The sequence below is a fragment of the Vespa mandarinia genome, chromosome 20 (genome assembly GCF_050613455.1).
Source record: "Vespa mandarinia isolate Hongniang chromosome 20, ASM5061345v1, whole genome shotgun sequence".
In the NCBI taxonomy this organism is placed as follows: domain Eukaryota; kingdom Metazoa; phylum Arthropoda; class Insecta; order Hymenoptera; family Vespidae; genus Vespa; species Vespa mandarinia.
This window is the reverse complement of record NC_140829.1, coordinates 1,726,903-1,740,000: the sequence shown is the minus strand read 5'-3', so window position 1 is coordinate 1,740,000 and position 13,098 is coordinate 1,726,903. Positions and strand designations below refer to the sequence as shown.

The 13,098-nt window shown below is 25.6% G+C and overlaps 1 protein-coding gene across 2 annotated transcripts in view; it reads left to right on the top strand.

Annotated features, from left to right (window-relative positions):
* Positions 1 to 13,098, top strand: part of LOC118447407 (zwei Ig domain protein zig-8-like) — a 187,546-nt gene that overhangs the window by 125,157 nt on the left and 49,291 nt on the right. For both annotated transcript variants that reach the window (XM_035879313.2, XM_085662940.1), the window contains exons 2-3: positions 5,264 to 5,430; positions 10,983 to 11,193. In XM_035879313.2, the coding sequence (XP_035735206.1) occupies positions 5,264 to 5,430; positions 10,983 to 11,193 (378 nt within the window). The remainder of the gene's footprint in view (positions 1 to 5,263; positions 5,431 to 10,982; positions 11,194 to 13,098) is intronic.

The following is a 13,098-nucleotide window of genomic DNA, read 5'->3' as shown; positions in this document are numbered from 1 at the left end:
TCGTATATTTAAATTCAATTAATTTTGCTAATAACGTTCTTTTACATAAATACATCATAAAATATGTATTTCATTCTTTTTTTTTTTATACGATTCGCCTTACTTGAGATTTTGTGATTTAAATAAATTGTCAGTATTTATATAATAATAATGATTACTACGTGACACAAGTTAATATAACAATCTTAGACGCAAAATTGACGTTTAATTATTTATATTGATCAAAATATTCATATATATATATATATATATATATATATATATATACATATATAGATGTATATATATAGCGACTATTTATTTTACATAATACCATTATCATTAATCAATTAATTAATAATAAACATTAAAGAGAAAACATATATGAAAGTGTTATATTTTTAAATCGATCGAACGTTCAACGATGAACGTTAGAAAAATAATAAAAATAAATAAATAAACGAATAAATGGGTTTTTTTTTTTTTAAATATTGTTGAAATATTTTCGTTAAAAATTTTTTTACAATTAAATCTTTTAAAATCACTCATTGGTCATTCATATATATCTTTATTATTACTATTATTACTATTACTATTACTATTATACAAGTACTAATACTATTAATACCACTAAATACTATTACAAACTTAAATGTCATAGTAGAGAAGGATTCTGAACAGTTGGATGCACGAGTGAAGATTTACCATTGTAAATTGGTAACTACAGTTGAAGCTCAACCATTCGTACGCAGTACGTGCCTCTCGTCGGCAGTTCGGGCTCGCACACTTACGATAATTCGCTTTGCTAATTTTCAATCGCGACACGTGACGGTCAGCTTCACGCGCGAATGCATAAATATCCGTTTTGATGTTCGAAGCGAGATACAGGAGAAGATAAATAAATGTACATACGAACGAAAAGAAAAAAAAGAAAGAATGAGAGAGAGAGAGAGAGAGAGAGAGAGAGAGAGAACGAGTTTTATCATAGAAAATGCTTGAAGGTATTGTGTGACTAACGAACAAAAAAGATAACAAAAAAGAAAAAAAAATCAAATTAATCACTTCATTATAAGCTTTCAAGTTCCAATCTTAAATTATATATATATATATATATATATATATATATATATATATGTATGTATAATAAGATCAAAAATTTGTAATTTATAATGAGTAATCCAATAAGTAATCCAAATCTTTTATTAATTATTAATAATGGAATGTATTAATTAAAATAGATATTAACTTTTTGAAAATCCTTTTTGAAGGCGTTTTAATAAAACAAAAAACGAAAAAAGAAAAGAACAAAAAAAGAAAGAAAGAAAGAAAGAAAGAAGAAACAAAATTACATTGATGGAATATAGGGAGTGAAATTCAATTAATTCAATTAATTTAATTAATTTAATTAATTTAATTAAAATAATATTATAATTTAAAAAATAATTAAAAGGATTACGTTAAAAATAATATAAATATAGAAAATATCTAATACACGATTAATGTTATTTATTATATAATATTAATCGTCAAATTTTCAAAAGAAAATTCTCTGAATAAATAAATATTAATTATATATAATTTATATATAAACAGATATTAAATAAATATATAGATAATAAAAAATCTTAACGTTAAGAGAAAGATAAAAAATGAATAATAAATCTGATGTAATAAACGGAAAGAGAGAGATAAAGATAAAGAAACAAAGATAAAGAGAAAGAGAAAGAGAGAAAGAGAGAGAGAGAGAGAGAGAGAGAACAGGGTTGAATTTTCAAAGTAAAGGGTTGAAATAGACAGCGCAGATCCACGGGATGGCACTGCACTGCGGCGAATAGAATCTCGTTTCGTTCCTACGCTTGTAGTTATGTGCAATTGTGTTCGTAATGGTGATACACGTAAATATATACATACATATATATATATATATATATATATATATATATATGTATTTATGTACTACGAAAGATGACAGTGGTAGAACTATATAGAAACGTATGCACGCGGAGAGTGTTGCTAGAAATAGAGAGATAGTACTATACTACATAGTCGTAGGTACCTACTCTTGTCCACAAAGGACCCGTTCCAACGTTACTCTCGCACTTGTATCTATTTGCATAGAAGACGTTAGTGGCTTACGTATTCGATGTTTGTCGATTGCTATTCAAATCACGAATTTCCCACGAAAATAGTTTGCCCTTATGTTATTTCATATATTCATAACCATTGTTCAAAGAATTTATTATGTATTATGAATTTAATTGAGAATAAATGTTTCCTTTAATTATTTATTAAAGAAAATTTTTTCGCGGATATCTTTTCTACGTATTCCCATAAATTTGTTGATTTGTAGGAAGAATTTTTTTTTTCTTTTTCTTTTTTTTTTTTTTTTTTTAAAAAGAATGACAAACACTCGAGATTGATTTTATTGAATCTTTAATATTTCAATGTGCGCATAGATTTTTGTTCGTTCGATAATATGTGCACGTGTAAGTTGAAAAAAATTGGGAAAATTTTAATGTCGTAGAAAAATTTATTCTACTTTTGTTTGACTCGAGTTATTTCAATTTTTCGACGAATCATTGATCTTATCTCTTAGTATATCTATTTGCATTGTAGACGTATAAGTGGCTTACGTATTCGATGTTTATCGATTGCTATTCAAATCACGACTTTTTCATGAAAATAATTCACCTTTGTATTATTTCAAATATTTATAATCATTGTTCGAAGAATTGATCTGTATTATAAATATAATCGTGAAAAAGATTTGTATAATTATTTATTACAGTAAATATTACATAAAACTTTTCTACGTCGGAATATAAATTTGTGAATTGTATGAAAATATTGAATTATGCTTATGTATGATATTCTATATCCTTATGTATTTAATACATTTAAATGTTGAACATAAATTATTAACAGTCGAAATGAAATATTCAGAAATAAGAAAAAATTTGCTCAAAATATTTTTTAATAAAAAAATTATACGAAATTTTGCGAAGATCCTGTATAAATATGTAGATTGTATGAAAATATTTGATTATACAAACACATGAAATATATTATTTCAAACGAACCATAGATTTTGTTTCTATTTGCATGCGAAAAGTTAATGGTTTACATATTCTATATTTGTCTATTGCTGTTCAAATTTCCCATGGGAATAATTTATCACTTTGTTGTTTCAAATATTTACAAAGTATAGTTCAATGAATTGTTCATTATTACAAATTTGTTTGAGAGAAATTTTGCGTGATTATTTTTTATAAAAACTTTTATATACATTTTTATTCTATGATTAAATATTTCTTTTTAGATATGTATAATAAACGTGCGAATATTGAATCGTACGAATATATGATATATATTTTAAATATTTCATGCATTTAAATGTCCACCATAAATTTACTGCATAACTGTTCCTTTTCAAATTTTATTATTTTTCAAACGAATCATAGATCTTATTTCCATTTTTATGTTAAACTTTCATGATGATTATACTTATTCGACGTTAATCGATTGCAATTAAAATCACGAATTTCTAATGAAACTATAATAGTTTATATTAAATAAAGAAATTAGTTATTATATTAATTTAAATATTTACGAAGTATTGTTCAAAGAATAGATCAGTATTATGAATTTAATTGAAAGAACCTTTATATAATTATTTCCTACAGATAATTTTACATAAACTTTTTTCTATGGTTAAACTTTTTTCTTTTATGGGTACATACAAACGTGTAGATTATACGAGAATATTGAATTATACAACACATATAATATATGTTTTAAATATTTCATACGTTTAAACGTCTAATATAAATTCATTGTACTTTCTCTCGTTTTATGTTCTTGTATTTTTCGTTCCTCGTACGTACCACAGCTATTCGTAGAATTAGGAAATTATATTCATAGCTCATGTAAATTCTTCGTTAGTAGTAATAATAATAATAATAATAATAATAATAATAATAATAATAATAATAATAATAATAATAATTATTATTATTATTATATTTTATTATTATTATTATTATTATTATTATTATTATTATTATTATTATTATTAATATTAATCATTATTATACGCGTTATCATGTGAGTAATTTCGTTGTCGGAGTTTCGCTATACAAAATGTAAATGGGAGAATAAATTATTATTCACAGGGAAACTGAAAAGTAGTTCCGAGTTTAATCGTGTTGTAATATGGTCGATAAAAATTTCATTCTGTTGGGTAGTTACGAAGGACCAATTAGAAAACACGAGAGAAAGAGTATGAAAGAGAAAGAGAGAGAGAGAGAGAGAGAGAGAAAGAGAGAAAGAGAAAGAGAGAGAGAGAGAAAGAAAAAGAGAAAGAGAGAGAGAGAGAGAGAGAGAGAGAGAGAGAGAGAATACAATTTTTTTTTTCTCTTTAGCCAATTAAAAATTTTTTAATTTCGTTTAATCCCAGTAAGCTTGCTTACGAGGGAACACCTCGGTGCAAACATTTTTTTCTCTTCCTTCAAATCATTATAAATATGTAGAGTATTAAAAGTTATAAGACGTCAGCCTTTTTGCATTTTCTTTTGTTACTAATAAACGATTTAAAGGAGTTAAACACGTAGTACCTTGATTTTCATTGGTGGTGAGAAATTTTCTTTCTCTCTCTCTTTTCTTTTTTTTTTTTTTTTTCTTTTTTTTTTTTACTGGCGCACAAAATTCACAGCTCGTTTTATCGGAAAACGTTTTAGACAAATATTGTTCGGATTTTTAATGTAACAGCAATATGGCGCTTCGTTAGAGATTTCATTCTTTTTTTCGTGTTTTTCTTTTTTTTTTCCCTTCTTTATTATCGAAAATTTATTATGTACTTTTTGTCACGAAGCAATTATATTGTTTTTAATTAATAAAGAAAAATTACTCTGTATAATTATTGTCTATTTTCTTGTCGTCTATATAACACGAAATTTTTTCAGAAATTATATTATGTCAATTTAAGTTTTAAATAATGGTAATAATTATCGTAATAATTATTTTTAAATTTGAATACACACACACACACACACACACATACATACATACATACACATATAAAGTGATGTAGATTTAAATATTTTTAAAGTCATAATCAGTGATCATTATAAATCAATCGTAATAATTATTTTTATATTCGAACACACATACATACATACATACATACATACATACATACATACATACATACATACATACACACAAAGCTTACTGATTTAATTGATTCATCACTTATTATCATTTTATTTTAAATATATCGTTTCAGATAGCACAGCACATGGTATACGACGTTTAAAAGCGGACATTTTTCAAGAATGGCCGTCACCGGAGAAAGGACCATACTTCGATACTTCGGTGCCATCAAATATGACCGGCTTAGTCGGGAAAACCATTGAGTTGATCTGTAAAGTGAAGAATCTCGGAAACAGAACGGTAACCACGTACTATAGCATAATGATATATATCTGCTCATTCTTAAACATAGAATACATTAGCAACATTTTTCTTGAAAAACTTTTATCATGAATATAATATAGGTATTATACTTACATTAAATCTAATTTCTACGATGTAGTGTATATATGTGTATATATATATATACACATACATACACTAAAGTCAGTTTATTGATCTAATCGTTTAAGGAGTTACAAATATCTGGACTATTCAAAAGTAGGACAATTTTTATAATTTTCTTTTTAACATTAGTCATTTATTTTATTAATAAAGTTATTTTTATTTATAAAAAATTTATTATTAATAAATTATTATTTGTTATTAATAAAAGATCATCTAAACATGTGTGATAGCGCGTACTTCGACGAATATTTTTCAACAAAAAAATTAAAACTATTTTTTATTCCTGTTAGGACTTATCGATCTCGTATTAGAGTAGTTTCGATCATTTTGATGGTATCAAAAATATCTCCTCAGAGTGTTATCAAAATTGAAAAAAAAAAAAAAGGGAAAATAAAAAGCGCCTGAAAGTGGATTTAAAAAAAAAGAAAAAAAAAAAAGATCAAAATGGGTCATTCGTAAAGTGCATTTTGTAATATTTTCATTTCTTAAACAAATATAAATGATTGAATTTATCGTTTGATTTTCGATTGGAAATTTCGATTAAATATTTGATGAAAAGAAAAAAAAGAATTGAAAGAAATTCACTGAAAAAAATTTAAACGCGTTTTTCAAGACTAATCAATTGACGTAAAGAAATAATCGCATCGAATTTCATTCGAATATCGAAATATTATTGAGATCGATTTGAAAAACATAATTTTTGAGATAATACCGTTTAAAGTTTAATAAAATTTTCCGATAACATTCTTAAAGAATAATACTATCGAGCTAAATGAATAAAAAAATAAACTATATATTATATATATTTTTTTGAAAAATCAAATTTTTTCAATTTTCCAGATGTAGAATACATAATCGATTAATTTATCTTCACACTTCATTTTTCACTTCGTAATATCTTCTTCTTCTCAATTATTCGTAGCGTTGTAGTTGCACTTTTATAATATTATCGGAGAAAATGAAAAAAGAAAAAAAGAAAAATAAAAAAAATAGAAATAGAGAGAAACATTTTTAAAAGATCGATGATATTTTTCTTTTTTCTTGTTATTTTTTACTTTTTCTCTTTTTTTTTTTTTTTCGTTAAAAAAGTCAATTCCTCGATTACTTTATTAACTTTCTAGAAACAAAAGATGAAAAAATTATATTATTATCAGATGATTAAATTCACGAAGAAATGAATTGAAACGATTTTCGAAAGATCATCCAAGTAGATTGAAAGTTTTCAACGATAGCCAATCCTCTTTTCGTTCGTTTTATCCTCCCTCCTCCCTCCTCTCTCTCTCTCTCTCTCTCTCTCTATATATATATATATATATATATATATATATATATATTATATATATATAAAGGAGATATATACATATATATATATATATATATATATATATATATATCTTCTACCCATTTCTCTTTGATATTAGAGACAGTTGAAAATGATTCAAAGCGAGCGTGTAAATTAAATCATAGTTAACGTTTATTCAACCGGGAAATTATCTCTTTCTGTTCTTTACCACATCTTACTGTTCCTTTGGAACCCATTGCAAGAATCTTTGCTGGATCTTTCAACCCTTTCAAATGCATCCGAAAAGTTTTCACAGGTTTAGGAAGGACGATTAAGTCGAGAAAGAGAGAAAGATAGAGAGAGAAAGAGAGAGGGAGAGAGAGAGAAAGAAAAACCGAAAGAGAGAGAGAGAGAGAGAGAGAGAGCTAGAGAGAAATAGAAAGAGAGAAAGAGAGAGAGAGAGAAGTCACTTCCCTTTCATTCTAAAGGTATGTATGTACGTCTTTATATATAGAGTGTAACGCCGCTCGCGGGTTACCAGTTTTAATCCCGAAACTCATTTCTATGCAAAGCTCGGTTGCTCACATTTATGCCTGTCCCGGAAGTACGTGTGTACCGTCTAATACGTTTCGTTGATAACGCACGTTTTATACTTGTTCACTTGTTCGTTGCTGAACGGCGCTAGGAAAATTGAGATTCCGCGGTCGAGGGAAATTACGAAGATCGCGGCTACGTTCTCTTTCTCCTTTTCTTTTTCTCTCTTTCTCTCTCTCTCTCTCTCTCTCTCTTTTTTTCTTTTTTTTTTTTTCTTTTTAACCACGCTTTTTCCAAATCGTAAAGAATTGAGAAAGCTTGAACGAATATATACGATTATTATTATTTAAAAGTTTCTTCGTACTTTTGACTTCAAATTCTTATGCTTTCTTTTTTTCTTTTTCTTGTTTTTTTTTTTTTTTTTTTTTTTTTTCTTTGCAAAAGAGAGAAAATTGTTATTAAAGGAATTAATTGTAATTGAATGTCAATTGGAATAAAACAATTGTATTGAACTTTTGTTATTAATTATTCATTAATGTTTAAAGGGAAATATTTGAAATCAATCGATTAATATCGTATTTGATTAGTTTTATCGAAGAAATTAATAATATAACGTCTTACTTACAGAGTTTCTCTATCTTTTTTATTAGTCATACAAAAAGAAAAGAAATATAAATATATATAATTAATATAAATATATATATATATATATAGACAAATATAAATATACATACATAATATATACAAATGAATTATATTAATATTATTATTTAATCGATCGTGTAACGTTAGCTGTTCAATATGTGCGAAATAAATGACGTCGAAGAGTACGCACGTTTCTCTGCTTAAAATAAAAAACAAAAAAAAAAAAAGAAAAAAAGAAAGGTAAAGCAAGTTGGCACGAATAAACGTGGAATATTTTCCGTGGTTGGAATTAAAAGCACGATAGAACGTGTGAGATATATACATACATATATACGTATACCTATACACATAACTAAATATATATATATATATATGTGTGTGTGTGTGTGTATATATATATGTACAATGTCGACAGGAAGAATCCTCTCGATTATAAAAGAAATCACGAATTCTCTTTTGTAATTACAAACGATACACTTTTTAATTAATATCGAACGTGTTTTAAAATCTTATCAAATCGCAAACGTTAATATAAATTCCATAAAATCGCATTTCGGTTACGTAAAGACAAATAGATTTAATCTCTCTCTCTCTCTCTCTCTCTCTCTCTTTTTCTTTCTCTCTCTCTTCCTCTCTCTCACATATATATATATATATATATATATATATATATATATACATTTTTCTTTGCATTTTTCTCTTTGTTTCTCTCTATCTCACATATATCGAATTTTGTGGTAATTCATTAGTTAAAGTACCATTGTCATTAAGCTCCTAACAATGTCAATAAATTAGTATGATGTAAAATAATTATTTTTTTTCCCTTGTTACCATAAAAATTGCAATCGTATTAACATTCCTATAGTTCATCTTCTTTTATTCTATCGTATTTTTATAAATCAATTCATGTAAATAACAATTGTTATTGAGAATTATAATAAGTATACGAAAAAAAAAAAAAAAAAAAAAAAAAACAATAGAAAAAGTTTGGCAATCATTAATTCATTTAATAATGGAAATATATCATATAAAAAAATTTTTAAAGCATATATCTTTTCAATTCAAAAGGAAAAAATTCAAAAGCATTTTTTTTTATAGGACATAAGTTTATAGGAATTATTTTCATCCATTTGACCTCAATAATAAGCAGTATAATTTTGATTCCATACTATATTTGAATATCTTGTATATTGTACATATGTATGTATGTATGTATTGGAAACAATATCGTTTTCGTGAAAATCACTTTGTACTCAAAGTGAATGATTTAGAGTTTATTTGACGAGTCTCGAAGTTCCGATCATTAATACCGGAAACATAGAGAATTTTCAATATTTCCTTTGGCATTGTTTGAACGATTAGTTGGAGAAGGATTCATTCAATCCGTACACATTCGAATTTTGCCGCTTATTTCATTCCTTGATTCGAACGAACGTAAAGTTCGTTTATGCGAACACATTAATCCTATTATACAATCAATTTGATAACGATTATAGTGTTTATTAGTGTTTATTCTATTATGCTGATCTGAAATTGTTTTTTTTTTTTTTGTATTTTTTTTTTTCGTTCTCTTTTATTATTTCTAAGTAAATTTATACGCAAAACATGATAGATATTCATATGAGTTATTTTGATTATTTTGAAAGTAATACGACTTCTTGCAATTTCTTGTTTTTTGTTTCTTTTTTCTTTTTTTTTTGATTCTATATTATCATTATTAATGATTAATCAATTATTAATCATTAAATTGTATAATGGAATAAATAATTTATCTTTTATTTTTTTCGTGAAGAACATTTCACACATTGAATCAAAATTCAACGTAAAGTTCATTTATGTGAATACCATAATCTTATTATAGAACTATACTGATGACGATTATATGGGATATTCTACGTGCGAATAAATCTGAAAGCATTTGTTATGTTTCTTTCGTTCTTCATCTTTATATCTAAATAAATTCATTGCAAAACGCGATAAATACTTCATTCATTTCGTTATTTAGATCTCTCGAAATTGGATATATTCACGAATTTGAATATTTTTCATTATTTTTTTTTTTTTTTGTCTTTGATTATATATTGTTATCATCAATTTTGAGTAGTCCAATGCGAAAGGGATCAGTACCATAAAAGTGCAATAAGTGTAGAATGACATATTAACTTTATGAATAATAGTGTTTTGAATAGAAATTGCGTACGCATTTATAACTATTATTTCTTTTTTTTTCATTTAAATTTATATTAATAATAACATATGGCAATATTTATGTATATATATATATACATCTGTGGGATTATTTTGTGTTTTATTTTTTATTTTTTATGTTTTTTTTTTTTTTTATAAACTTTGATCTAAGAATTAAATTTGAAAAATAACTTGATAAGAATACTATTCTTATCAGATTATATTTTATTCAGAATAAGGAATATTTAATATTATCACGAAATTATGAATTAAGGGATAATAAGAAGAAACGATAAGATGTCAGAAACAATAAAAATCTTATTTTTCAATATTTTATGAGAGAATCAATTATCACGCAAAATCTCTCAATTATTAATCATTGTACAATATAACAAGCAATCAATTTTTTTACATTCCACATTTAACTAATATTTATAAATTTTTATATTTTATATTTTACATTTTATTGTATAACTTGAAATTATTTTGAAGTGTACATAATTAGGGTTAAATTATTTTCACTTTAGATCAATTTGCTAATATCTATAGATTAGTCATTTTATTAATTTCTTTTTTTTTTCAATAATTATTAATAAAAAATTTCTTATCTATTGCAAGGTGTCGTGGGTAAGGCATCGAGATATTAAATTACTTTCACTATAGATCAATTTACTAATACTTGTAGATTAGTCATTTTATTAATTTTTTTTTTTTTTTTTCAATAATTATTAATAAAAAATTTCTTATCTATTGCAAGGTGTCGTGGGTAAGGCATCGAGATATTCATTTGCTGACCGTGGGACGTTACACCTATACTAGCGATCAACGTTTCGAAGCAATGCATATGCCACATTCGGAAGAATGGACATTGCAAATACGATATCCTCAGAAAAAGGATTCCGGTGTATACGAATGTCAAATCTCTACGACACCCCCTATCGGACTTCCGGTTCATCTTACAATAGTTGGTAAGTCGTCAATTATTCAAAATAATTTTTATTTTTGTATTCAATATTAATGAGTTCCAAATAGTCCGATTAATTTTATTAATTGAAGTGAGATCAACGTAACGAGATCATTTGTTTTGATCATTTATTATCGATAATAATCGATCGAAGGAAGAAAAAATTTCTTTTCGAAATTTTTCTAAAGATATGAATCGTTCGAAAGCTCACACACACATAAAAAAAAAAAAAAAAAATGTATATCTATGGCATACATAGCGTGTCGATTATGATTGTTATGAGATCTTTTCTTCGAAAAGTTATGATCTTCTTTTCAAACGACAAATCATACTTGAAAGATCTTAAATGACAACAGACAAACAAATTTAATATTATACGAAAGATTCTTTTAATTATTTTTACGTTGGTTCCTCTTTTTTTTTCTTTTTTGTTTTTTTTTTTTGTTTTCTTTTGTAACTTTGAATCAATAATTTTCGAAAAAAAAGTCAATAAGTTTCGAAGTTTCAGGTTGGAAAGAATTTTTACTTTATTTTCTTTTAAGTTAAATTTGTTTCTTTTATTTTAATTGAAATCCATTCAAAATTTGTTTACGTCCCTTATATCCGTTAATCAAGTTTTTTTGTTCGATATTACGTCGAATATTATGCAAAAGAGAAAATACTCTATATATGTATAAGTATGGTTGAGATAGTTAACGTTTAAAAATTTTTTTTTTTTAATTTACGATGAATCAATTAAGCTCAGGATCGGCAAATACGATTTATGGCAAGGACAGGATTCGCATAGGAGGATTTTTGGAATTTTCAAATTTAAAACAACTGAAAGATATATTGTTTATAAACGTAACAAGTCGCATGAGTCGTGCAATTTCATGCTATTTTTTTACGAATCACTTTTTTCTCTTTTATTATTATATTTTTCTAAATAACTTATAACATATCGTCGTAGAAATTTATGTAATTAAAGTTACCATTGAATTAATTCTACTATCGTTCTTGTTTAATTGTTCAATGATGAAAATCTAAAAAATATTTCGATTTGGGAAATTATTTCTAATGGTATATTTAATGCAAGATTTTATTCAATAAGAAATCCATTAGAATCCTTTTCAGGGATAGGATATTAATCGAATTATCTTAGATTCGATTAAAACTTCATAATAATTCTTTTAAATGATAAAATAGAAAATTATCTATACGCCTTTCTCTCGTTATCATAAAGAAAAAGTACATACACACGCACACACACACACATATATATATATATACACATACATACACATACACTTATACATACTTACGCACATACATATTGGACAATACATACACATTATGCATATGTGTACGCATATATATATATACACACACACACACACGTACACACGCGCACGCAGCACGCACATGCTTATACATATATATGTATAGACATGTATACACACACACACACACACACATATATATATATATATATTATATATAGACGTTCTAGTTTATCTCGTAGAAGGAAGATTGAACATATCCTTAATGGAAGTAACACCACATGGGACCCGATCTCGCTCGGTTATATCTTACGCAGATACGCTTTGGAATGGAATTTCGTATCCACTTGCTTTTCTCTATCGCATCGACACTCGCTTTGAGAAAGAATTTAATCAGTCTCTATTCGAGGATGGAATATAGAATACTTTATCCTTTCCCTTTCTCTTTTCTATTTTTTTTCTTTCATGTGTATCTATACACATATATATATATATATATATACACATACACACACACACATATATATATATATATATATGTATCTTCTATGTACTTACATACGTACTTATATACGTATATATGTATGTCATTATTTTCCCGAAGAAACATATTGGAAACTTAGTTCTTATATATTTCTATATAGAACAAG